The sequence below is a fragment of the Strix aluco genome, chromosome 8, assembly GCF_031877795.1.
Source record: "Strix aluco isolate bStrAlu1 chromosome 8, bStrAlu1.hap1, whole genome shotgun sequence".
NCBI lineage: Eukaryota > Metazoa > Chordata > Aves > Strigiformes > Strigidae > Strix > Strix aluco.
In genome coordinates, this window is record NC_133938.1 from 20,830,853 (window position 1) to 20,858,264 (window position 27,412).

General features: G+C 37.6%; 1 protein-coding gene across 4 annotated transcripts in view; it reads right to left on the minus strand.

Annotated features, from left to right (window-relative positions):
• DPYD (dihydropyrimidine dehydrogenase) overlaps positions 1–27,412 on the minus strand; it is a 367,570-nt gene that overhangs the window by 196,640 nt on the left and 143,518 nt on the right. For all 4 annotated transcript variants that reach the window (XR_012624149.1, XM_074832563.1, XM_074832565.1 and 1 more), the window contains one exon: positions 168–275. Coding sequence is in view for 3 of the 4 variants with exons in the window: in XM_074832563.1 (XP_074688664.1) it covers positions 168–275 (108 nt within the window). In the remaining variant the exon portion in view is untranslated. The remainder of the gene's footprint in view (positions 1–167; positions 276–27,412) is intronic.

Here is a 27,412-nt window from a genome sequence, read left to right on the forward strand (position 1 = left end):
TCTGAGGCTGCAAGTCAGCAAGGGAAAACCCTGCCCCAGTCCTATTCATTGGGAGGTGCTTCAAAATTGGATCTGCTGCTGTGTAACCAGCTGTCCATTTTGATATATCAATAACTGCTAATGACTTACTGAATATGATTACAAAAAAACCCCATAGTATCACACACCTGGTTTACTTGCCACTGCTACCAAAGGTAGAAAGTCTTTAGATGTGTAGAATCCTTGATCCATTCTCAGTCCTTGGAATATAGTGTCTCTGTTTGGTTCTGGCAAACCTAAAACAGATATTTTAAGCCATATCAGAACTATATGGGAAATTTCAATGACCAATATATATTTCACATTACATACCCATTTTCAAAAACATCCTCAATACAAGCACTTTTACAAACCCTCAGATGTTTCTAAAATAACATCACAGATTACTGTAGTTTCGTGTTTGTAGTCTGTAGCTTACATAACTGGTGATCTTTTAATAATACTGGCACTTGAAAATAATGTTGTTGGATAAACTGTGTACTCATACAACTCATACCAAAACAAATGCAGAGGAAAGGATTAGAAAGAACAGGATATACAGGATGCAAAAGCAGAGAAGCTACTGGGGAAGAGAGGACTCTTATAAGCTTTTCTTGTATTGCTTTACCTGCACGCACATGTAACTTACTGATGTGAAATGGGTTTGTTCCCTTTGTTTTGAGACATTTTTCAATACAACTATTCTGCAGTTAATACAAATAAAGCAATAATAAACAGCTTAACTGATGAGGAGAGGAGGACAAATGACAATGTTGTAGTTCTGTCTTATCTGCGAGTATTTGTATACCATCATTTTTTGCCATTCTTGATTGTTTTCTCAAAACCCTGAAGTCCTTATTGGCTGACATTTATTTATAGTTATTAATAGCGCACATTTATACAGAAGCCGTAGGATACAGACAGGGATACATTTCACAACCAATAATAGCAACAAATACCTTTCAATTAAAAGAAAGCAGCAAAAAGCATCTTCCAATTATCACAGAATATCTTCCCGTTGCTGTGTGAACATTTGGACAGCACAAAAAACCCAGCCTAGCTGACACAGAAGTTAAAACGTTTTTTCATGTAAATGGAATGATCTGTCAGAGTATTTTCCACAGGACCTTGACTTTCATATTTACATCAAAAAACCCATAATATTATCAAAGTATGCTAATTAATAATTACATATCAAAATGGAGTAAATGTCAACAATTTTTCTAAGAAAACACACTAGAACCGAGGAGTCTTTGGAGCCAGCAGGCAGAACTGGAGCATGCAAAGTAATCAGTGTTCCCTCCATTCTCAGGCATTGATGGCATCAGACTAATTTTTCTCCTCTTTGAGACACACTGGTCTGGAAAACCCCAATAACACCATATTAGTGCCAACAACAAAGTAGGATTGCACTTTGAGGAGTGTTGTTTCAAGTAGGGAAGCTTTAGGGCCTTTTTACATTACTGAAGCAGCAAAAATCTGTCTCATTACAGCATAAGATCAGGACTCAGTCATAAACTAGTTTAGGATTTTTTCATGAGTCACCTGATATGAGGGAAGTTTCTTAAACCTCTAGATCCCTGAATTAAATTACTATAATACAGAAGGAAAAAAAAAAAAGTTTAATTTTAGTTTTAACAGTTTCAGTGAAGAAAATGAAAACATGCTCTCAGTGAATTCAAAAGGCTTACAAGCCAAAAAGGAAATTAAAAAATCCTGAAATTTTTGCATTTCAAAAATTTTATGTTGAGCCTTTCCTTGATCTCTAGTTATAAAAAAAAAAAAAAAAAAATCATGACAGTTGCTGAACACCTGACTTTCAAAACACTACTGACTTATAGTTGGATATTGAGAAAAACAAGATTAGAAAATACTAGCACGAACTGAACTCAACACTTTTGAATACTTCCTGGGTAGACTGGAATATCAGCTAATGAAGAATGAATAATGGATATCTTAAGAGGCTGCCAGAAAGAGTGCTATTGAAAGTACAATATGTAAAGTACATTAAAGAAATTATTTTTAAAACTGCATAAGTTTTCCTCTGTATATATTGCAAAATCATTTATGGCCAGAAAAGTACCTCAGAAAAAGCTCTCAGTGACTGCCTACAGGCAGAGGACAGAGTAATGCAGCTATTTCTATTGAGGTATCTGTAAACTGGTTTACAGATACCTCAGTTTACTCTTGGGAGAAACACTCTTGTCATCAGTGAGATGTGCAGCCTGCATTAAAGATAATTTCCTTTCTATCCCCATTCAAAAACAAGGAGAAACCCTCAAAAATATTTTTTCTACTTGTTTTTGCCACTTTTATCATCTAATGAAAATGTCTCTAACAGCATCAGTAATTTAGCTCTCATAGGCTGAAGAAAGTAGAATTCAAGGAATGTTGCAATGTTCATGTTTCAGTCAGTGAAATCAAAGGAGTTGGATTAAGAATGCATTGGATTCAATAAAGTTTAGCCTGGATGATATGACCAAAAAACAGCCTAAGAAGTAGTCAGTATACATGGCATTTTCTGCTATTTATTTTACTGTTTTCATTTTGCTGAAAACTCCATGAAAACCAATTTTGCAATATTTACATTTGAAGGAAATGCAGGGGATTTTTCTCTTATACCTATAAACACCTGGCACAGTTTCAAGCTCTTTGCTAAGCATCTGCTGGAAGTTGTACTAGATTCTGATCTCCTTTTGCTGTTTAATATTTGCCATTATAATGATTGCATTTAATTTTGTTAAAATAGGGAGATTGAGTACTTCTTAAAGCCACTAGGCTAGCTAAGAAAGAGGCAGACAAATAAAGAAAGAGATCAAGAACTGTTAAGATCCACTTTAGAGAGACACCATTTCATAATAAATGGCCACCCCACAGAAGTATGCTTTCCAGTCAGATCAAATATTGATAAATAGCCAACAGCCTCTCAGGAGAGAGAGCATTTGACGAAAAAACAGCAGTAGAGGAAAAATGTAGTTTCAAGCAAACAGTTTTAGAGAAGAATTAAAATTTAAAAAACCCCAGTCATCTATGAAAGACACAATTTAGGTCAAAATAATGAACCAAGAGAAATACCCTTTGAAGATAAATCAGAGAGATCCTTTAGCAAAAGGGAATTCACACACTAGTACAAAATAGCCAGGAGCCACCCAAGAAAAAATGCTTAGAAAAACATGAGGTCTTTCCCCTAGGTTTTAGACTGAAGCCAATGGTAGTCAGTTCTCTGCTCTCCAAATCCACCTGCAAGCCATCTAAAAGGATCTTTTATTTATTACTTGGTATTTCTTGTCCTGAAACAATTCACTATTCTAGGTCTCCTGTCTTTAAATAACCTATATCAAAAATCTAATGATACTTCACCTGCACTGAAGAACAACTCTTCTGAAGGGCAACTAAATGGATGCAGCCTAGCAAGATAATTCCACTGGTGTTGTTCAGATGAACTCTGCACACCCGTACACAAGCACAGGGCTATGCCCAGTCCCCTGCCTTCTGCAGCCAAAGCCCTGGCCTTCCTAAAGCCTCAGTCCCTTGACCTGCTGATGCCAGGGAACAAGCTTCTGAAGCAACTGATATCCAAACTACACAATGAAGCCTCATGGACTGTGGAAAATGGCATTTACTAAGAATAGAGAAAGTAGAAACATCATGAAAATAACAGCTTGCATGACAGATCTAGTTCAGCTTCACAAAAGCTAATCTAGACAGTCCCAATCTGGGTCAGGTACAGCACAGAAAGCAATTCATCTCTATTCCTGACCCTCTGGTTGGCTAGGCCCTGCCTTTCATCTCCAGATGCTCCAGCTATCTCTCAGTAAGCATTCCTCTCTTAGCAGGAAGCCCTCTTTCCTTCTTTCCTTCATTTGATCTCCACAACTCCTTCTCCAGTGGGCTAAACCTCAACCCCAGTGTCTCTCCCATGTCTGACATACCATATACTTTCCAAAGTCATTAGCCACTACAACAGTGGCTTTGGAAAACATGGACTTTTAACCTCCCATTTTTATATCCTTTATATATACATATAAAAATATACATGCGCATATATACATTAGAAAAAACAGCACCTGCTCCCTATCAAGATCTTGTACTCTGTTCTCACAATACTGATCCACGTTCATTTTCTTAACTGATTGTGGTAAGTCCGTCGTCTCCATTTAAAGAGATAGAATTCGGATCCTCTCACAATTCCCTAGTCCAGATGAAATATGAATCGCTAAATGATTAGAGTCAATTTGTCAGGTATACAAGGCAATATACAAGACTGATGCATACACAATGTAAGGGATTAGCATGCAGACCAACGCACCTAGTCCACTTGGTTGCTGCACTAAATAAATCAAGGCACATCAACACATCGGTCAGCTAAGTCTGAAAAGGAAATAAACACTGCTGCTATTACTGTAACTATTAGCCTAGTCTGGAAAGGAAAACTAAAATGGGAGTAGAGGCACAGCATCTGTCTCTGTCCTATTTTGATGAAATCCCCTTTCCACAGAAACAGGAGTGCCTTCTCAACCTGAACTCATTGTTTGGATTACTTAAATCTGACACATTTGGGCAGATTTACAGTTTCAAATGAACTTCTCAGCCAGTCTTAATAACTGACATACAAAATAAGCCCTCACCCTTGGTAAGGGTCAAATGTAGTTTTCACTGGCAGCTGACTGAAAACAAATTTCCAAACAAAAAAATGGAACTGAAGTTGAAGTGTAAATACACAGTAGCCTACAGGGATAAAACTTACTAGAGCATTTTGAGGTTTTCTGTTTTTCCTCACGTCAAACACTGAAAAGTTTGGTTTGTTTCATTTTTAATTGTGATAATACCACGTTTTGGAAAAACTTAAGCTGGACCAGGTAAACAAATGAAGAGCTAGGATCTTTCAAGCAATAATGCCTCTCTTTGCATTCTTAGCTGTTGCTATCCTGACAGAAGAGAGTCTTCAAGGTGAGAACTGGCTGATACGTTTTTACCAACCCCTTACTTTTAGGTAAAAATGTAAATTCAGGCTGATGAATGCAATCTGCGTTTGAATATACCAAGAACTATTTTTTTAAAAGCCAAGACACAATATTTTAACATTTTTTATAATGAATCTTTCAACTTCGTTTCAAAATGACATTACATTTATAGATTTATCCAAAGTGAATTCAAAAGAAAACAAAGAAAAATGGAATTCAATGGCTATGCACATCCCTTTTTCTACCTTTTAAATCTAGAAAACCAAAACCAACATCAAACCCTATTCACCAATTTATGCAACTTTTTCTTTTTTTAAAAAATGTTCTCATGTCATATAAATACAGAGCATTAAATAGAAATTTAGAGTGGAGGGAGGTCTTTCTACCTTTTGCCCTATACATGAAAACCTGCTCATATTTCAGAGCTAAACAAGATTTTGAAAAGTCACATTTACAGGGAAAATTTTGGTTCTGCTCTTCCCAGACTCCGTGACAGGGATCTGCTGAGGAAGGTGGGGCAAGGAAATCCTAGGACCATGTGGAAAGCCTTGAACTGTCAGAATAGAAGGAAAATGCGTGAATCTCATAAGAAACTGAATGTAGGCGGAAGAAACATATGATTAGCTGTGTATCTGCTCTAGTGGCAATGCAAGTCTCCTGAAATAATACCTGAGAGGCTAAACCCAGACAAGCTGAGACCGTGCCTGCTAATCAGAATAAGAAACTTGAATGTAACTGCCCTGTAATGAGGCAGCACAGGTTCTGCACCAGCAATACCTCACCTTTGGCCAGCTTGAGGAATAGGAATAACAAGTTGTGCCCACTCATGTGCCCTGGGCAAAGGAGCCATGGAAGGCTGATGGATAAAGATTGGTTGGAATTTTACAGAGGAACAGACATGGTCTGATAAGTTATTTTTCACAGAATCACAGAATTGTCTAGGTTGGAAAAGACCTTGAAGATCATCTAGTCCAACCATTAACCTAACACTGACCGTTCCCAACCACATCGTATCCCTCAGCGCTGTGTCAAGCCGACTCTTAAACACCTCCAGGGATGGGGACTCCACCACCTCCCTGGGCAGCCCATCCCAATGCCTAACAACCCCTTCTGGAAAGAAATGCTTCCTAATATCTAGTCTAAACCTTCCCTGGCGCAGCTTGAGGCCATTCCCTCTTGTCCTATCGCTTGTTACTTGGTTAAAGAGACTCATCCCCAGCTCTCTGCAACCTCCTTTCAGGTAGTTGTAGAGGGCGATGAGGTCTCCCCTCAGCCTCCTCCTCTCCAGACTAAACACCCCCAGTTCCCTCAGCCGCTCCTCGTACGACATGTGCTCCAGACCCTTCACCAGCTTCGTTGCCCTTCTCTGGACACGCTCGAGTAATTCAATGTCCTTTTTGTAGTGAGGGGCCCAAACCTGAACACAGTAATTCAGGTGTGGCCTCACCAGTGCCGAGTACAGGGGTAAGATCACTTCCTTGTCCCTGCTGGCCACGCCATTTCTAACATAAGCCAGGATACCATTGGCCTTCTTGGTCACCTGGGCACACTGCTGGCTCATGTTCAGCCGGCTGTCAGTCAACACCCCCAGGTCCCTCTCTGACTGGCAGCTCTCCAGCCACTCCTCCCCAAGCCTGTAGCACTGCTGGGGGTTGTTGTGACCCAAGTGCAGCACCCGGCATTTGGCCTTATTGAAACTCCTACAGATGGCCTTAGCCCATCACTCCAGCCTGTCCAGGTCTCTCTGCAGAGCCTCCCTACCCTCACGCCGATCAACACTCCCACCCAACTTGGTGTCATCTGCAAACTGACTGAGGGTGCACTCGATCCCCTCGTCTAGATCATCAATAAAGATGTTAGACAGGAGTGGCCCCCAAACCAAGCCCTGGGGGACACCACTCATGATCGGCCACCAACTGGATTTAACTCCATTCACCACAACTCTTTGGGCCCGGCCATCCAGCCAGTTTTTTACCCAGCAAAGCGTGTGCCCATCCAAGCCGCGAGTAGCCAGTTTCGCCAGGAGAATGCTGTGGGAAATGGTGTCAAAGGCCTTACTGAAGTCAAGGTAAACAACATCCACAGCCTTTCCCTCATCCAATAAGCAGGTCGCTCTGTTGTAGAAGGAGATCAGGTTTGTCAATCGTTTGTTAACAATATTTGTTTATATGGTGTTTTTTATTTTCTTAAAAAGATATGCTGAAGTAGACACAGAGCTAATATAATTGCCCTCTAAAAGTAAATTTCTAATTCCACCATTTCCATTCTGAAAGGGTCCTTCTGAATTAACAGAAAAGTACTCATTTTGTCCCATCTCCCTGCCCTTTTATGCACTGAGTGTTCCAACTTGCTCCTTGTGTTGTTATATAAAAATATTTCAGTTGTTACATTTCTGATAGCATTTCACACTTGCCCGGAGACATGCAGCTACAGGTACCATATGGTCAGAGTGTGACTACAAAGGTGCATGGCAGAGGAGAAAGAACATATTGTAAATTCCAAGCACATAAGCATCCTTTAATATTTCTGAATGCTCTGTTCTTCTTCAACAAGTCTAGTTTGTGGTCTGGGAAAATGGAGATCAAAATAGCAGTTTCATTTTATGTCACACAATCCGTGAATGGTATAAATTGGGCCATGAGTTTTAAGTACATTGAAGTATTTTTCTTAAAAGATAACATTGAAACAGTAAATTCTCATAACCATCAAATTTACAGTTTTCCCTGGACATGATAGAACTTATTTGTGTGCACTGGCATATGCTCTACTTATTTGTTGATAAGAAGTCACATTCATTCATATCAATATTGATAACATTGCTGTCCATGGATCAATATTACACAACAATTTAGATATGAACTATACTGAAATGCATTATCCAAATATGGTACCTAAGCTGTGCCACATAGCTGATTATATTAAACGCATCATTATAATTCATGCTATGACATTCATCAGAAATGGAACAGAAAGCCATTGGTATCTAAAGAGTTACCCTCTCTATATTTTAAAAGGTTTGATTTCTGAAAGACTAAATGCCCCGTAAAGTTGCAAATGCTCTGCAGGTGCTCAGCTTCTCTCAAGGTCAGTCCATTAGTGATTAACACATTAGTAAATACTTTTGAGGCTTGTATTTTTAAAGGATCTCTCTTGTTTTGCAAGAGATTTTTTTTTTATGGTGACAGCTTTGTTACTTCCTGTTGTGAGGTTCAATAGAGTATGTTTTCTAGGTGGTTGATTTTTTTTGTTTGCTATGTATGTCGATGGAGATAAGTGTTTTAATTACTTTTTTAATGTCTATGCTTTTGTATTTTCTTCCTCTCTCCGTTTATTTCCTGCTGTTGAGATTACTGCCTCATCTCCACAGCAGGTGGCTCTTTCAAATTTGTTTTCTTTGTAAGCCTGGTAGATTTATTTTGTAATATAACTGCTCCTTTTTACTGTTTTTTATTAATGATTTCTTTACTTTGGAATATGTACACTTGCAAGGTTTGTAGGAGTAATTTCCTAATGATGGCTAAAGACCTCGTTCACAGAAAAAGAAAAGGGAAAAAAGTAAAATAACTACAAGACACTTAGGTTAGTCTTTTCTTTACCCTCAAGTTAGAATGAACCTGTGTACAGCATATATGGAGGAACACCTTTCACATCTATCAACAAGAACCATACACAATTACTGGAGTGCATTCTAAATTGAACAGCTATGTCCACACCATAATGTCTTTTCAAAACATCTGTATAAGTAGCAGAACCTGGAAGTAATGCAGTCTATACATCTCACACCTTACTTTGTTGCTAAATTAGACACAGAGACAAGGATCTGAGCTCTTGCAAACGGTATTGAAATACCAGGAATGAAGTAGTCAGCTCAGCCAGAACTAAATTTGTTCATATAATCCAGTTTCTCTTTGAAGCCAGTTGTCCAATCCCAGTTTAGATGTAGCCAAAATTTCACAAGAGCTAGGAATCAGAAACTGCAGATGGGAATCACAGGCAGTTTAGAATCAATCCACGTGAGTGACGGAAATTAGGATTATGACCATGCAATCACTGTTGTATGTCTGACCTTGGATTACAAAACACTGCAGCCTTGTGGTCTGTCCTCACAACATTTAGGGATTGTGTGATCAGATTAGATTGACATCTAGTGTCAACCAAAATCTCCAAAGGTGAACCATAACTCGTTAGCCCCATCAAATAGAGTTCACCCCTAATTTGGTATATCATAATCAGTCCATCTTTTTTCAAGGCTTTAGCTCACAATCCACAGCCTACCTCTTGTCTTAATTGCTCTTCTTAATTTTATTATGGTCAACATATGGGACCTGCACATCGAATATAATTGGGGTAACACTCAAGTATGACTAAGGTAATGTATTTTAGTGAAAATCATCAGTGTTTCAAGATAATTGAACAAAGATCTAGAGAAATTATGTGGTGATTTTGCAGTTCTCAATATCTGGGTATTCAATTAAGCACCATAAAGATTTTCAACTCCCAGTTTGACTTGAGCACTTATCCTCTAAAAGCACTCTTTTAAAATGCATACCTCAGAACTGAAGCATACAGTATCACTAAGGGTTTTTAAAACATAATTCTTTAAAGGACAGACTAGAAGTGATACTAGGTTGGACAAAGATATACAGCTTCCTAAATTAAGGAACAGATGGCAATTCTAGACTTTCTTCTCAGGTTGGAAACTGATGTTGCCTGTATTTGAAGTAATAGTTAAATTGAGGATGCTAGGAGGTTAGATGATAGTCCTGGTGAACGGACTTGCTAAAACGTGACGATTACTATGAAGTAAACCTTATCATAGAGAAGGATGAATGCAGAAGTCTGCTTACCTTCCCTCTGGTTCTGTTCTGCCTGGTATTGTTTATTGCAGGACTTAAAGCACTGAAACAGTTGCTATGAATCTTGATTTGTAGAACATAAGAGTTCTGTAAATTGTAATACAGAGTAACTGAAGAAACATCTGCTGTAAAAAATAAAGTGGAATATTGCTGCAAACCTTTCTTATGTCATCTTGGTAGCATTTATTATACTGGCAACAAATCTGAAAAGGTCACTAGCAAAAATGCATTTAGTAGTCTCAGTCAAATCCATCTCTAACATAAGAATGTACTATTCCACCCAGGAAAAGAGCTTGCTCCAGTCTGCTTACAGTAGAGCTGAATCAGATTTTTAGTCCTGACTGGAATTTGGTCACTTCCCACTACTGGCATAAACTGTCATTATTCAGGAGCGCATCCTTGAACCAGCATAGCAATGATACTGAAGTTTAAGATCTGACATGCTAATGTTAGTTCTTTTCCCTCTTCCTTCTACAAGTTTGTTCCTAGCACTAACATGCCAAAGGAAAGACAGAGGGGGGCTGTGTTTCCTCCAGACATCAGCCAGATACTATTTGTCAGTGTGATATGCTGCACCATGCTAGAGAAGAAACTGGCCCCAATGCTTACTCTTGTTCAATAAATGGTGCTGAAGTGAAGTGGCCACAAAAGCAAGATTTCAGGACTGTCTGTGAGTAACTTGAAGGACACAAAAAATCTATCATCTCAGAAACAGTATGTAAAGTGATTTTTATATAGTACAGAAAATCCTAATATGCAGAAGCAAAAGCAAAATAAACTGGATGGAGAGACTGGGAGCAACAGACTCCTAAAAAGAAAGCAGAAATTATTACGATAGCTGTTTGCAATAGAAACAATATCTTTCCCCAAGCAGATTCATTATAACTTACCTGTCTAATATGTCCAGTTTATAGGCATGCCTGCTGGCATATTGGAATAATCAAAGCCAATGAAAATTTACAAAGGGAAAGTCAAATATTAGCATAGAAAAGATCTCTTCATATTAATTTTTTGTTTCAAAATAACTGGGAAAAAATCTTGAAAAGCTGGATCAATAGAAGCTACATGTGGTAAATATGCAGGAAATGGATAAAATGAGAACAAAACTGATGGAAAACATATATAAAGAAAAAACCACAAATGCTTAGTTGGCATCACAAAGAAAAATAAATACTAGGCCTCTACACTGTTGCAACAATCGGGGGAAAAAAAAGAAAAATCTATCAAAAGCAGCAAATTCATCCTGTGGAAATATATGAGAAATAACTAAGTCATTAATATCCTGGAATAATACCTTTGGTCAGATCTCAGGCACTGTACAGCAAGGAAGTTGAAATGAGGTGTACTGAGACAACATCACCTTGTACTAGCTAAAATCATGTTGTACTTTTGATATAATAGTAATATAATAGCTGATAGATGGTATCAAAGTGTTACAAATATAGACACTGATTTTCATAATATTGTTTCCTAAACTTGATGAAATACAGCAGTTAATCACAGAAGTATCTAACTATAGCTGTTTCTCTTAAACCCACTACTATTACTCTGTTGCATGCTACTTCCACAGCTTCCATTCTATTTGAATATAGTGACTATGAAACAATAGGCTGGATCAATTACAGCTTTTCTACCTATGTAACTGTATCTATATTAAACACTTGTAAAATCTTACTTATCCAGGAAGAAAATCCCACACGCTAAATAATACTTGCAAATATAGGACTTTCTGGTTATTCTTATTTTTAAAACATAACAAGGATTCACCCAAACTTTTTTTTTTTAAATGTGGAAGGCTTCAGTGTAAACCAGCAACATCTTCCAAATGATACTGAATAATTACCACTCTATCTGAAATTTCAACATAGGAAACAATATTGTTTCCCATTTCTTTGTTAACATATTATATTGTCTTATCTTAAATCTTAGAATATTAATACACTGGTTTTGTCCACATGGAAGAACAAAAAGATGCTATAAAGCTTATTCAGTAATTACTGCTGTATCGTTCCACCTACACTGCATTTTTGAATCATTTCAGGTAAACCATCTCTACATGTTTTTTTAAAATGATGCCTCAAAAAAAGACTTCTAAATATTATTCATTTTTGTGCAGCACAGATCTACAACTGAAAACCTATCATCAGTGCATTCTGATGAAAAGGTAATAATTAAATCTTTTTTTCCCCTTCTTCTACAGCACATTATTTGACCTATGATAAAACAACCTATCAAATTTCCATTTATTATTTCTACCTGAAGGACTCTGCCAGCTCACACAAACATAAATCTCCATTTGTCAGATTTAAACTGTACCTGTCCCAGCTGCTCTTAGGGTTCATAGCTCTTGTCCCTTAAAAATTACCGAATAGCATCAAGCGACATAACCTCCCTCCAGCCTTCACTGACCCTTGCAATCAATAATATTTGTAACCTGTATGTGCACAGTTAAGTAGAACAGAAGCCATGCACTGTCCCAGTTAACCACATTGAGCTGTGATACTAAAGTCTGCTCTCTTGTGTCTCCCGTGATCAATTTTAATCTCTGGACCAAGAATAAAAAAATGCAGCCCCTTGTTTCTGAATTCATCTGAAACGGATGTTATAGATTTGTAGGCCTGCACAGGGAGCTGTGGATTTAATACAACCAGCAGTTCAAGGAAAGAACACATCTAAGCTATCATTCATTCTCATTATCCTCAGTTTATTTTGGATCTTCAGAAGACAATACAAAACACAGGAAAATGCATGTGTACTGACGTAAAGCAAGCTTACTTTGTTAAAATACCATCAGGTAATAGTTACTTATTAGAGCTGTATCCATTACTGCCACTGCAGGTAAGGTGAAGGTCAGTCATTTCATTATGATTACTTTGTTTAAAGGTTTATAAATAGACTGCCAATATTCATTCCTTCTAGAAAAGTGTCACATATAGTAAATTAAACAGAAATTCCCTAGAAACAATAAAGCCTAGTTCTGCTCTGTTAAAAAGAAACAATTATTATGGAAAGAAAGAGTAATTCAGGTTTCTGATGGTATTTGTTCTCTCACCTCCAAACTGATTTTATTTAAAAGGCAAATTTGCCAGCCAATTAGTCTAATTAGACAATGGTATCTGAATGTAGAACAGGAAGAAAGCAACTTTAAAAACCTACTTCGGGAGAAAAAGTGCTTTTTGACTCTGTCACACTACCAGAATGCATGTTTCCAGAGTTCTCGTAACTGCATATTTATAGGCTTGGCTATATTGGCTCCTCGTCAGCAGCTCCAGTGCCATGAATCATCTATCAAAACATTTGAGAAGACTTTCTTACTCATTTCTTTAAAGCAACATTCTGAAGAGACACTTTCAACATGATTATGCTCCAGTGTTCACTATCAATTAAGAAAAATAGCACACAGAGTTTTATAATTGCAGGTGAATAATAATTATGCATTGTCAGAGGCTTTATCTTCTCAGATTGTCACATGCTGTGTGTGTCAGTACAGAGTATGCTGCAACAAATATGACATTCTTGTAACATGCTGGAAGGTCAATGAGCTTTCTCACTCAGGTCATTTACCCACTTCACATCGATGTCCTTATCTTTAAGCATATATTTATCTGCCTTTCCTTTTAAAAGCAGCTATAGCAAGGAGTTTTATGTAAATATTCTGTTAAAGTGACATTCTCCTACAGAAGTAGATTGGTTGAGAAACACTAAACCAACTATATAGCTACCCCTGCATACTTTCACATAATGGAAATAACTAAGCAAGGTCATACTTTGACCAGACCCTATTCTGAGTTAGGGTCGACGACAGAAAGAAGTCATAAATTATCTAAGGTTTTTTTAATCCATTAATTAAATCTGAATTCCTTTCCCAACATCAGCATATGTTGTATTTCATATGAAATTTTATTCAAAGACAGAGTGTCTTTATTAACTAATTATACCATTTTCATCAAGTGCCTGAGTTTTCTTTGGGTGCTTCACATATTGCTGACAGGGCACTAAATTTGGTACTTGGGGTCAGAAACATAATGCAGTTGAACCTCAGATCCTGTAAGGCTACTATCTAGAAAACAGACAGAGAAATTATGGTAAAGATATCCAAATGCCTCCTCAACGCCCAACAGTCAAGAACATGAAGTGAAACATTGTCACTGAAGATCATGGGTCAGGTACTTCGCTTGTGGGTGCAGAAATCTGCTCGGGCACACACATAAGCTCCCTCCTCCTCTTAAAGCTTATTCTTTCGGTGGCTAAGTAAAAAATTCAGAATGGGAAATTTATACTTATGTTAAGCGACTAATTTTTGTGATACTTAAAACATCAAAGAGGTAGGAACCTATGCCCCTTTTCAGGCCATGAAGAGATGGCCATGTCCAGAAAGATGACTGTCTCAGAGAGTTAAAACTAGATGCCTAAAATTGCCTGTAGCCAATGGTGCAAATGCTCACAAAAGAGCGTATGCTTCCCCTGACACATCATTCAACCCATACTAACGTTACTATAGCCACACAATCGTACCAAGGAGTGAGCATGAGTCCTTAATGGCTTCTTGGTGCATATTTTTGCACTTGCACTACTACAGCAGGCAGATGCTCTTCCAGTGGACTTTCAAATGGTAACAAAAACAAGAAGCATCTGATCAATAAATAGAAAATCAAGTTACATGGTCCCAACAGGTCCTTCTAACAAGGATTTCTCTCTGAAATGTTCATGCTTGTCTAATGCTGCTGCTTTTAATCCTTTCACACCAGTGGGTCCTACATGCTTGCATTAGTGTTAATGTAAAACAAATGAACATTTTATACAAGGATATTCACTCTCCCCAAGTAAAGGGGTTAATACCAAAGTAAGCTTTAGGAATGTAAATTATTTTCCCCATGTGGCTGAAAAACTACATGAGTTATTCATTTAAAAATTATTAGCATATAAAATCATTATTATCTCTGCAGTTAATGTACAGTTCACTGACAACCTTTTGGACCATTACAATTAAGAAAGGCAGCATCTTTAATGAAGTTACAAAACACATTGTTTATTAAATAGCAAATTGTATCTTTAATTACTTTAAATTTTATAATCCGATGAAGAATTATTTCATAAACCTCAAGACAAATTATATCAGAGATGGAGTATGTATTTTGTTCCTCTATGAATCCTAAACAGTACTTTCAATTTGCTTACAGGTTCTGGTGTATGCAAATCTGCTCTTGAAATTACTTTCAAGTGCCTAAATCCAATGCCACTAGCATAAATTTAAGATGAAGTTTGTGCTATTCTTTCTTTTTAAAACAGATTTAATTTTTGTTAAATATAGAATTTGGCAGTTCTAGTAAATGCAGCTTTTCTATTAATCCTCAGGAGGTAAAGTGAAGATAGATTTCTGTGGGGATCCCGAAATCAGGATTGTTGAAATAAAGACTATTTGGGGGTCTACTGTATTTTATTATTTTGCTGTTCTATTTTGAGCTAAAAGATAGCATTTGTTCAAAACTGTCAAGGGCTTTGAGGATATACTATAATGCCAACAAGCACGTACTGCGATAATTTTAAATATTCCATCTTTTTATATACAAAGTAATCTCTGCACACTGTCAAGACACGTTATGCTGTCTGTCTAGTATTAGACATACCTGCTTGATGTGCTGGCCACTCTCTGACAAAGGCTAAGTGCTGCACAATTAAAGAAGAAGTTTAGCTGTTCACAGTATTAGGCCCTTCACTGTGCTTTGGATCAAACCCGGAACAAAGTCAGTATCAAAATGCATTGATTTCTGTATCACTAAGACAAAATTAATACATTCTACTTCAATTATGTCAACATCAGCTTGCCACTGAATATTTTGACACTGTTTGGAAACTCTCAGTTAGCTATCAGACTTTCTTGGGCTAATCAATGGATCAGGGAAAGCACAGAGATTACCTTCAATTCCTTTATGCTAAAAAACTGCTACATTCTATCTATCTCTTCTTTAGCAGAAATAGTATCCATGAAAATCTTGAAGACAGACTGAGGAGAAACAATTATTCAGTGTAATACTATAATAGTAAAACTTAATTTAAAAAAGCACCAAACTGTTTTTTTTTTTTTTCAAAATGCTTCTGCCCGTGGTAATTGATATTATATAATTATATATAATTATAGAATACAATCATTGATAAAATGTAACAGTATTTAGAGTTGAAACAATAATAGACTGAAGATCAAAAGATAAGAAACATGCTTACTTGCACAATTAGTACAAAAACTTTTGAACATTGGAATCTGCTCAGAAACACACTTGGCATTCTTTTGGGACCACTTATGTGCCAGAAGAAAACTCTAGCTGGGATTTGTAGGCAAATTGGATAATGAAAGTCAGATACATTTGCGAAAGCATTCACAATAAAATCAAGTTTTGAAAAAAGTTTCCCTGCAGAAATCTAACAACTGTAACACAAGGTGTTATGGACCAAACTGAATACAGTACTTTAAACAAACCCCTTCCTGCATGTGCACCTAAATACTCCGGTTGATTTGGGCCTAAGTATCTTTGGGATCCATACCTTGTCTTCCAAAAGATCTGATGTCTGTACATCACTGATACACTGTTTAGCAGAGGGGCTGCCCTGGAGGCAAAGAAACTCAGGAGTGCCAGGAGATTTTCAGAGCAAGCCTTCTTATGTATTCAAAGATGTTCAAAACCCGACTGGATATGGTCCTAGGCAACCTGCTCTAGCTGACCCTGCTTCAAGCTGGGGGGCTAGACTAGACAATCTCCAAAGGTCCCTTCCAACTATTTTATGATTCTATGAAATACCCCCTGGTTGAGGTCCTAAGCCATCAAAAGATTGCTGAGTTTTTTCTCTGGGATTTGAAAAATGCACTAATACAGTTAGGTAAAACTAAAGTATCCCTATTAGGGCATAGGTACCAGACATTCACATAAGATTAAGAGAAATTCACAGGCATCCACAGGCATTTTCCAGAGGCCCTATATGTTTCTGTTGGTTACAGAGCTCTCCTAGCCAGTGGCAGTGTACTAGGAATCAGATCCTTTCTTCATCTATCCATGCTACAAAGAAATAAAGCTCAGGGATGGAGAACTAGAAAACATCGCTCTCACACAAGGCTGGAAAGTTAATTTTTGAAACATCTTCACTCCAAAACCTCCATGTTTCCATTTAGTACCATACATACTTGTTTGCAGAAACCATACCTTGACACTCACAGTCCCTTTCCCAGTAAGTGATAGAGTTGAGCTTGTCTTATTCAACAAAAACACTCACTAATCTTGTAAAATGGGAGTGTAGGACAAGGACTTTAAATCAAAAACTGAATACATTTTTCCTCCATTCTCAGATGATTAAAGTTATTTGTATTTAAAAACAACTTCTTAAATATCACTACCTACAGTCGTGGATATCTGCAACATGTAAGAACCACAATTCTACCTCTGATGTACTTTTCTAACAGGTTACATCTGATACTGCTTGATACTGGATCTTCCTTAAAGTCCATGTAAAAACCCCACCATGAAGATGCACATCTTGATTTGCACATCCACTGCCCTATTGACAAAATTGTCTTTCAGAAGTTCTGAATCACCAAATCAGTTATATCAAACCAAGTCTTTCACACCAGTATTCTTAATGATAAATTAGTTTTGCTTCCCATATAAAATTAGACTATGCCTGCTTGAATGCTTGCCACAGAATGACTTCAATTAACCTTAACAACAACAACAGTTGTGTGAGAAGAGAGAGACTCAGATAAACAGAATCCTCTGCTAAAAAAAAAAAAAAAAATCTACTTCTGACTTCCGCATTCTGGTAACCACCACTTTATTTCTGATTATAGTACCCATGTAAGTAGAAAACAAGTATTCCCTTATGCATTCAAATGCAAAATCAGATCTGTATAGAATGTACAATGAAAACTATCAGGTATAGCATATGCAGTGAAAACTATCAGCTTGATAACCCTGCACTGACAACCACATCACCAAGCATATGCACAGATACAGCTCCATAACTGTAAGTACAGGTCTTTCCAAAAGCTCATGCCCTCTAATTTTTGGAAGGAGGGATTAGGATTATAATATCTCTTGAGTCTGCAATCAAATGCTGAGCAGATATATAGTTATCTATCAGACAGCTGCTTTTTTTTCCATGGTCATCTCTACCACCAGTTTAACTGAAAAGAAACACCATTTTCAGAGACTCATAGCTCAGGAACTAAGTAATGAATTAAGCCACATTTCAGAATATTTGAATGAAGAAACTGTTGAAGGGGCAAGAAACAAAACTATTTCTAAATGTAGGCTTTGCAAGATGAAAAGAGATTACTATTGAGACACCATAAGGGGAGGTTTGGGGGACTCTGCTATTTATTTATTTATTCATTCAATCATTTACACAGATAGTTTAGAACACTGCACTGAGACAAAGATCTATAATTACATAGATTATACAGAATAGGAGAATATTAATTAATAAAAGGTAAATCATACGTTCAACTAAGATTACTTAAGAACCTGGAAAGAAGTAAACAGAACGATGCACTCAGCAAATGGAGCCATCAGAAAGATGCCATAAATGCAATGCTCTCATGACATTGAAGAAGAAAGGAAGAAAACAGAATATTTAAAATTTCTGAAGCCTTGTAATTAAATGTATAACAAATGCAGCATGCAGAATTTCTGGCTGTACTGCAAGAGCCATAAAATTTATAAAATGAAGGTAGTGATATTATAGCAACACTTTCCTGTTTTCATAGCATGTAGAAATGCAAATCAGTTAGGCAGACAGCAAGCTATACTCTACGCTTGGCTGCGTGAGTTATTTCCATACCAATAGTAACAAATAGCACTTACTGTTTGTAGTGCTTTCTATTTTCAAGGTGCTATACAAACAGTCAATCCTCAAAACATCCAGTATCCAGATAACAGATAAACATTTATCCCTGCACTTTACAGATGTGCAAAGAAATTTAAGTGATTTTCTGAGGACCATACATTAGAAGCAAGGTTGTGATGGCTCTTGGGCAGTCACACAATAGGATTTTAAAATTCTGGAACAGTGGATCTTTCATAACCAGATCTTTATGGTCCGGGAAGCATGCAGACTATTTCCTGCCTGCGACAGTGCTAGTGCAAGCATTGTCTTAACAGTTATCTCCTTGCAACTGAAGCTCTAGAGGCACCCAGACCACCTGTGCCCTACACAGGAATCAAGGTGCTGAGAGAAGTGGGCAATGTCCTTGAAAGGCCACTCTCTATGGCCTTAGAAAGGCCTTTGAGACTGGAGAAGCTCCCCAATGACTAGAGACAGGAATCAAGCCTCCAACAGCTATTAATTATTGTAAAATGCTTATTTTTGCAACTATTCTCCCTTCCTTAAGGAGATGGATCATATCTGCAGGCCATGTCACATTAAAGCTATTTTGCCAGTAACCTCCACAGAACAGACACAGGTAGAAAGACTCGCACATATCAGTGGGCAGCTACACCCTCTGTCCTTGGGAAACACATGTGAATGCTAATATTAAAACCCTAGGAATAATACATTGTCAAAGGGTTATGCAGGGGGTAAATCAAAATTAGCACCTAATTAAAAGCCCCTATTTCCACCAACTCCACACAGAGTAGTAAGAGCTCAGCTGCAGAAGCAGAGGGGGAGGTGACTATTTAATAAACTGTACATTTGAATGAGATGGTCATTTGGTGTCAGCACAGACAATGGCAACCTTCCTTCATGATTACTAGTTTCTACTATTTGACTCTTTTTGGACATGTCTAATTATACATCTTCTCTTACCTGTCACCTAGCAACCTTAGCTGTGAATTAATTATGTTTGGGGGAAAAAAAAAAAAAAACACCACCAGAATGACATAACAATATGCTTAGTCTTTTAGTCGAATAAGTAACATAATCAAAACTGATGTAAAAATCCTCAAAATACACACATTTCCCCATTTTTCAACTTATTACAGATGACCAGTCAGGAGAGGTGTCTATATAAAAACTTTTTTCTTGCCTTTAGATCTTACTTATTTCGTACAAGTGACAAAATATTTTACAAAGAACAAAATGGATCCAAATTCAACAGAACACATCTATTTCATTCATTTGTTCTTTTTCTTTAAAGAAAAAACTGACATCTACGCTATCAAAGGAAAGAAACTATTTAAAATGTGGTCCAAAAGCTATATGAGCTTTTTCCTTTATTTTAATCCTTTCAATTTTTATCATCTTTATGGATATTACTCATGTCTTTCAGCTTTCATTTCTCCAATTTGCCTTTTCTTTCAGTTTATGCATTGCATTATATCTAATTTTTCTTCCTTTATATTTCCTTAATTTTTTCAGTTCCATTTCCTTGTAGATACATTTTTCTTGTTTGTCTCCCCTTTATCTACTATTTTTTTCCAACTCCTCCTCATTTTTTGCAGGGTTTTCCCCTTCAGCCTTTCCTTTCCAGGCTCACACTGCCAGTGCTGTCTCTGGAGCACCTGAAAGTAACAAGACTCAAACACCACTTGCCTAGAGGCCCAGGGATTTGTCAGCTACAAGATACTTCAGAGAAAATGCTTTTTTATAACTTTGTTATATCATTGCCTTAAAAAATGCCAGGAGAACTTAAAGCATTTCAGGTTGTACTTTAAAATATAGATAATATGTATTTTAAAAAAACCCAACACTACCAAACAACACAAAAACCAAAAAAACTTTTTCTAGCAAAGTGGTAACTCTGGTGGACAATACTTCACATTTGATGATTTTGAACTTTTTCAATCTGTAGATCACTACAAGGGATTAATGGGGCTGTGGGACTGGCTCACTGAAGAAGTTACGATGTTGTAACAGCTCTATATGGCAGTACCTGTCGTTGACTGCTATAGTGTAGAAAGTGTAGAGATGGCATGCAGATACCTGATACCAGTGAAAATACCATATATACTTTTGTCAGATGTCCCATTGGCTTAAATCTACATTAAAAAGATATGCAGCTGATTTATAACATTTTTTTTCCGGCATAAAGCAAGTGCTGTGAGCAGGGGCTCTTTTGCTATCACTTTTCTACAGTATCATAGGTTGTTGTCCTGTAAGCATTTACATTCATACTGAAGTCCATGCACTGTAAGTTCAAGTGGTCTGTTGATACTGTCTATTGAGGTAAATCCCGAGTCAAGACCAAGTTTGCTCCCTATAGAGAAGGCAAGCTCCCCCTCAAGCAGACCTTGTTCACACATCAGACAGGACACAGCGTGGCATGCATAGTCACTCCAGACACTGCAACAGAGCCGTGTATACATAGCCATAAATGCCAACTGAGCTACTTACATTGTGTAAAGTGAAGTCTGTGCATAAGCTTTTGTGAGAACAAGGCCTAAAGTTGTTTTTAACATAAAAACATTTTACACAACTCCTCCCACACTTCTTAAAACTGCATCCCTAATTATGGAGTGTGGAGATCTACTATAAGTGATTGATGTTGTTTTGTATGTTGTTATGGAAACAAACCAAGTAGGAGTCTCTGCTTTGCGTATAGAATTTCGAGTCAGATTTTACAGTAAATAACTAAGCTTTCCAGTGTAGAAGCAACTACACCATATGGCCATTAATCTCCACCCAAAGACTATGTCCTCACTTGCCACTACTTGTTAAAATTAAGGTCTTTCCAGGAATACACTAAAAATCAGTGGACCTGCTCCATCCTGTCACTGGTCAGTTAACAACAAAATGTGGTCATCTCAAATAGAGACAGTTTATAAGTGTGAACATTTGACAAACTCAAATCAAAATATTCATAAGAAAGCAATGTTTAAATCAAACTCCAGTTGACAAATTCTGCAGTTCCTAGGACAGAACACCTGCCCTGGGGATGCTACAGCCATACAAAGGAATTTATGGAATGTAAGTTCCCATCAAATGAATGACATATCTAAGTTAAAAGATACTAATTTCTAAAGTATTATTTTGGTATTGAACATGTGTGATGTGGGTACCTTTCAAACAAAGAGGAGACCAGTGTTCCTTAAGGAGCTTACTAGTCAATAAACAGAGGTTCGCAAAAAGGTTGTGAGTGAGATGAAAGGTGAAAGCCACATGAAGAAAGAAAACATCAAAGGCATATTGTTTAATAAGAAAATAACAACAGTAATTTTGCTTGTGTGGGAGTTAAAATTACCTGGATAGACCAGATCATGATTCCTGTCCTAATCATTTTTGGTTTGTGCATATAGAGATAAACCTCTGCACTGCATATCTGAATCCAGCCCTGCATTGTGGCCGTCTCCTCTCCCTGTGCCTGACAGCAGGACTGACTATCCCTTTCCTTTAGGTCTCCTCCAAAGACTAGTGTAATTCCACAAGGATCCTTGCTGACCAAGAGGCATTACTGATTATCTTAGCTCTTACTTTGTACACTCCTGGACAGGTTCCCAAGCAGATAAAATGTTCTCCCCAGCGCCAACTCAAAAGGGAGGGTGCATCCATTTCCCGATGAACTGTGATACCAAACAAATCGCTTGTAAACAGTTGCCACCAGTTCATACATCAGTGGAAATCCAGTGGTTCCCTGCCTTACCTGCTCCTTTGTACCTCCTTGGAGTCACTCCAGAAGCACTCCTGGATTTGCCCAAAGTGATCATTACTAGCCCAAACATACAATAATCGTTACAGGTGGCTGTTTCCTGGCTGCTCAGCAGTATCAGACAGGCCTCAGTTGGTCTCAGAGACCTGCACCTTGATCAAGTCAAAACCTGTCCTGAATTAAGGCCCATCAGCAAAGCCCAGCAATAGAGACTCCCTCATTTGCATCCAATGCACGTTCTAAAACACACCACAAATCTGTCTTTTCGATATTGCATTGGTTCCTTTTTGAAAAGCCAGCCACTCGACCCCCACAGGGCATGACAACTTCCTTTACATCCCCAGGAGCTGCAGGAGGGGAATGGAAAGTGTACTGGCCCTGCTTCATCACCTCCTTATTCTGGCTCTTGATTCTACCACTGATCCCAATTTTTCTTGCTCATATTTTTGCTCTGAGGGAGTGTAATGTCACTCTGCTTAGGGTGACAAGCTTCCTCACCCATTCCTGACCAAGAGACACTTCTGCCTGGGAAAACACTAATAACGAGCCTCTTTTCACATTGGATATTTATGCTGCCCTGGCGCCCTTTGCTGCATCCCTGGGTGATTTCTAACCAGGCCTTAATGTGATCCCATTAGTTATCCTGCAGCTTTGGGGACATCTAATATACACCCTGTCTGAGAGTGTACAGCTATGGATATAACCCCTACAGTCCACTGCTGCCTCCTCCTAACCCTTCTAACTGCTAATTCAGACATCAGTCTGGAATCTGGCTGAAGGACAGGGCTAAAATATCCTTCATGGTGCACAGAACAACAGTTTGTCCATCATCTGAATAAGCAGTGTAAAGTGTCTTTACAATGAAGCATTCAAGAGGACTAGGCAAAATAAACAGTAGTCTTTTGATCAGGCTTGTTTTCCTGAGCAATGTTTTACAACATTTGGGCCAAGTTTCTCTTTTTATATCAGAAGGAAAAGCAATGCCATTTAGATGGCACAGAAAGTGAATCATAGGACTTGTAAAATAACAGAGGGAGGTAATAAGAATATTATATGGTGTTTCATAGGTGATATAATTGCAGTTATTTTTGATAATAAAAATCCATTGAAATTAGGATTTGAATTACACAAAAACGTAGTCATAGGGCTGTGCTTCTAAAATCTCAGCTGAGTACTCGATTCTCGTCTAAAAGTGAAACCAGGGTTGAATAACCAGCAGCCAATGCTACTCCTCTACAGTAAGAATAACTAATACAGAGGGAGTGAAATGAAAAGAGCTAGCAATGCATTTCCCCCCCAGCATATCAAGCAGGTTTTCATACAGAAGCAGTGGTCATCAATCACTACCTCATTACCAACCTGTCATCTGGGTTTAGGCTAAATGTATTCTGGCTTGCTGCCATACTAAATGTTCAATGAAACATCCTTAAGGCTCTCTACAAGTTCAGCTGAAGTCGCACATGCTATACATCAAAGAGGAACATTAGCGTTATCATAGCTTAATAAATAGTGCCATTCTGGCAATGTAATCCTATGTTCTAGAGCTATCTTCCATTCCCAGTATTATACTGCTTAAGTAAACAATCTTGCTGTCTTGTGTGAAGTTTATTTAGTGATAAATGCCTGTAAAGATAATTAGTCATACTGTTATAGATACACTTCCATCCCAGCTGAAGAACATGAGCAAAAAGAGCATAGGATTTTAAAAGCACACAATGACATAATGAACTTTATCTTGAAGCATTACTTCATAATTCTTGCATATCGTAGTTTATTACCCAAGTTTCACTGTGTTGGAAAACAATGACGACAGTTGAAGGACCCCAATCAATGTCTTTTCAAAATCACATTGGCTTGAATATGGGACTTTTGCATACCCCTGGGATGCAATACAGCCACTAAAACGACTGCAAAATATATTTCAACAGCTGTGAATACTACTTGCTTTGGAAATAACTTCTGACATAAGTAAGGATACTTATAATTAGTCATTCATTTCCATGCACACTTGGAGCACTAACTAATCTGTTTTCAAATTTAAAAATGCCAATAAAACATACATTTAGATTCTAAAGTGGCAGAAGCTTCAAGAGGCACCTTAAAACAAAGCCTAATAATACATATTTATATATGTGAATCAGTTTAGCCACTTAAAATTATTTTAAAATAATGAGAAATCATCTGGAAATTTAAGAATACTTTTTTGTTCTTGTATAAAAACATTAATTTATAAACACTACATTTGTTATACAATAGAGCCCTACTATTCCTTAACTAAAATATGAGAAATGGCTCTAATATATTCAGTCACAGATTTTCCAACTGATTTTAAGCATGTAGCAGGAAACCTGTCTTGACTAGTAAGCTGGGCTTGTTCTATGCAAAACACTGAATTTAAACCATGGATTCAAGCCCCTACCTATATCTGACACTGTTCCTTCCCACTGTGCATTGATCTAAATAAAACAGTAGCTGCACCAAGCCTTGACATAAATACAACTGGAAAGGGAGAGAAATTACGTGAGTCAGCATCCTTTCTTTACTAATGCAGAAGTAAAGAAAAAGTTACATTCCGAAGTGTGCTCCCCACATTACAGGAAGTCAAGAGAAGTTAGGAACCCTTTTCAACAAGTAAAGAATAAAAATTGCATGGTGTTTGGATGATGTCCTTCTTGACATGTGATGGCAGAAGATGCTGTTTTCAGAGTGTGTCCCCTGCTTGGCAATAACAATGATGGATGCAGAGTCCTTTGCCCACATGTTCACGGAGGCATACATACATGATGAAAGGCAATTCACCTTTTTAACTGAAGTTCTGACAAACCAGAGAGAGAGGCTGTTAAATTATTCTTTGGTCTGAGCAAGGCTTACGATATATATTGCTCGCTTAAACCAGGCTCTCCCTTTCCTGCTCTGTTGCCTCATCTTCTAAGCCACTTAACTAGAAGTCAGTCTTGGAACAAATTTGGTTGTTCGTGGAGTCTTAGCAACAAAGACTGGGTTTCTGGATATACGTCTGGAGAATGAGCTTGTCCTTTCAAATTCGAGTTGTCTTGCTTTTTGCTTGCCTATTCCACAGCCTTTAAGTTCTCTTGTGCCTTTAGTTCTCTTGTGCCTCAGCTACAAAATGGTGACGCTCGAATAGTTGCATTTAGTGCTTAATAAAGGTGAGATGTCAAGAAGCAGTAGTAGTTGCACAGTTCTGGCACTCCTGAGAGCAGTAACGGTGTATTTTGTGCAGTTCCTGGTCAGGACTGTAAGGAAAAGCCATGCTAAGGTTTTCCTTTTTCTATTTCTGCACATATACAAAGGACCAGGCATCAAGCATTCTGTTAATAGTGTGCAATAATATAGCTTTAAAAGCTTACACAATTTCATTTAAGCCAAACATTAGGTGCAAAACACATCGTTTCCACCAACTGCTTTAGTAATAACTTCAGTGGAAACAAGATCAGAATTTATATTCTTTAAAGTTATACATTGTTAGGCTGTACTTTTTTTTTTTTTTTTTTAACAAAGATACTAAAGAAAAAGTATGCAAAAAAAATACATGTTGCATGTGAAAATCTCACTTGATCCTTGATAAAACCAAGACTGTTCTCACAGGACCACAGCGCTAAACAGTTCCATCCTTAACCCTAACTTTAACTCAGTGGCATTTTAGAGGTCTTCTACAACACTTAGCTTAATTCAGAAGCTAAAAGTAATGACTAAACACAACAACAAAAGGGTATTAAAAGATGTATCAATTAAAGGTGTACTATCATTTTGTTGTGTATTTGGTGCACAACAAGGGAAGGGGGAAAACTCTGCTTGGCTTTCTACATACATTTTTTACAAAAGAAGACTACAAATGGGCTTGCAGCAGGTCTCTCCTCTTCTATGCCTGATAGCTTATAGACTTAGCTGCCTGATCAAGGAATTTGGATCCAGATCCTTCAGTGCACAAATTATCAGATTCACAATGCCTCTCACAACTTTTGCTTCTGAAGTTTCAATTTGACTAAATTATTGCAACATCCATGTAGCATTACTATAAATTCTGATTATCTACTTCTTTAGGTTTGTTTGGTTTGGGTTTTTTCCCCCCTCTCCCAATAAATATACATGGGTCAGGATCCTGTGAAAGCTCAGAGGACTTCATGTCCAGCTGTTCTTCCATATGTTTTCTAGGCCAACCACCTGCTGCGGAGCTACCAAGACCTCGTGGTTGGCAAGCTGCTCTAATTCCACTCAGCACGTAGGTTGAAAGGTCACTCCTTTTATGTAGTTAGTTTGTGCCTTCCACATTAAAGAGAGGGAGTTGCTATCACTGCTGGAGCTCTATTTTATGAAATCTAGTGACAGTAAAACCAGATGCCCTCCACTTTCATAATTGCTTTAACTGTCTAGTACATCTTAGAAAAATAACTTCTAGGGCCTGATAAGAGGATGAGACAACCTCTCCACGAACAAGAGAACCTTCTAACTCAAAGCTATGACATTACTCAAGGACCCTAAAGAACTGGCTGAAGGCATGGTCCGAGGACAAGATTAATTTCCTCGTCTTTTTACTTCAGAGATACTATGAAAAGAGAATTGAAGATAAAGAGGCTTTTTTCTACTTTCTACCTCCCACTATAGAGGAGCCCATAAGATCAAAACAAGATGAAGAACAGAGCAGAAAAGGCTGTATGTGAGGAAAGCAAATGCTATGAATAGAATCTAACAGGATCTTAAACAAAACTTTCAATAAACAATGATGACCCTAAGTAACTAAATTCAGTGTGACTACTATGCTGTAGACCTTCAGCACTAAATTCCACAGAAAAATCAGTGTGTGAAAATAGGTTCAAGGGACATAGCAGTATATCATTCAATTTTACTAAAAACTGGCACACCTTATTAAAAACTTTACCAGGTTATACTTTCTTTACATGACAGGAAAACATGTCTTTTTTCTAGCTGGGTTTATACACACTTAAGTAACCACTGCCAAATCCCAAGAGGAACAATATTTTAGA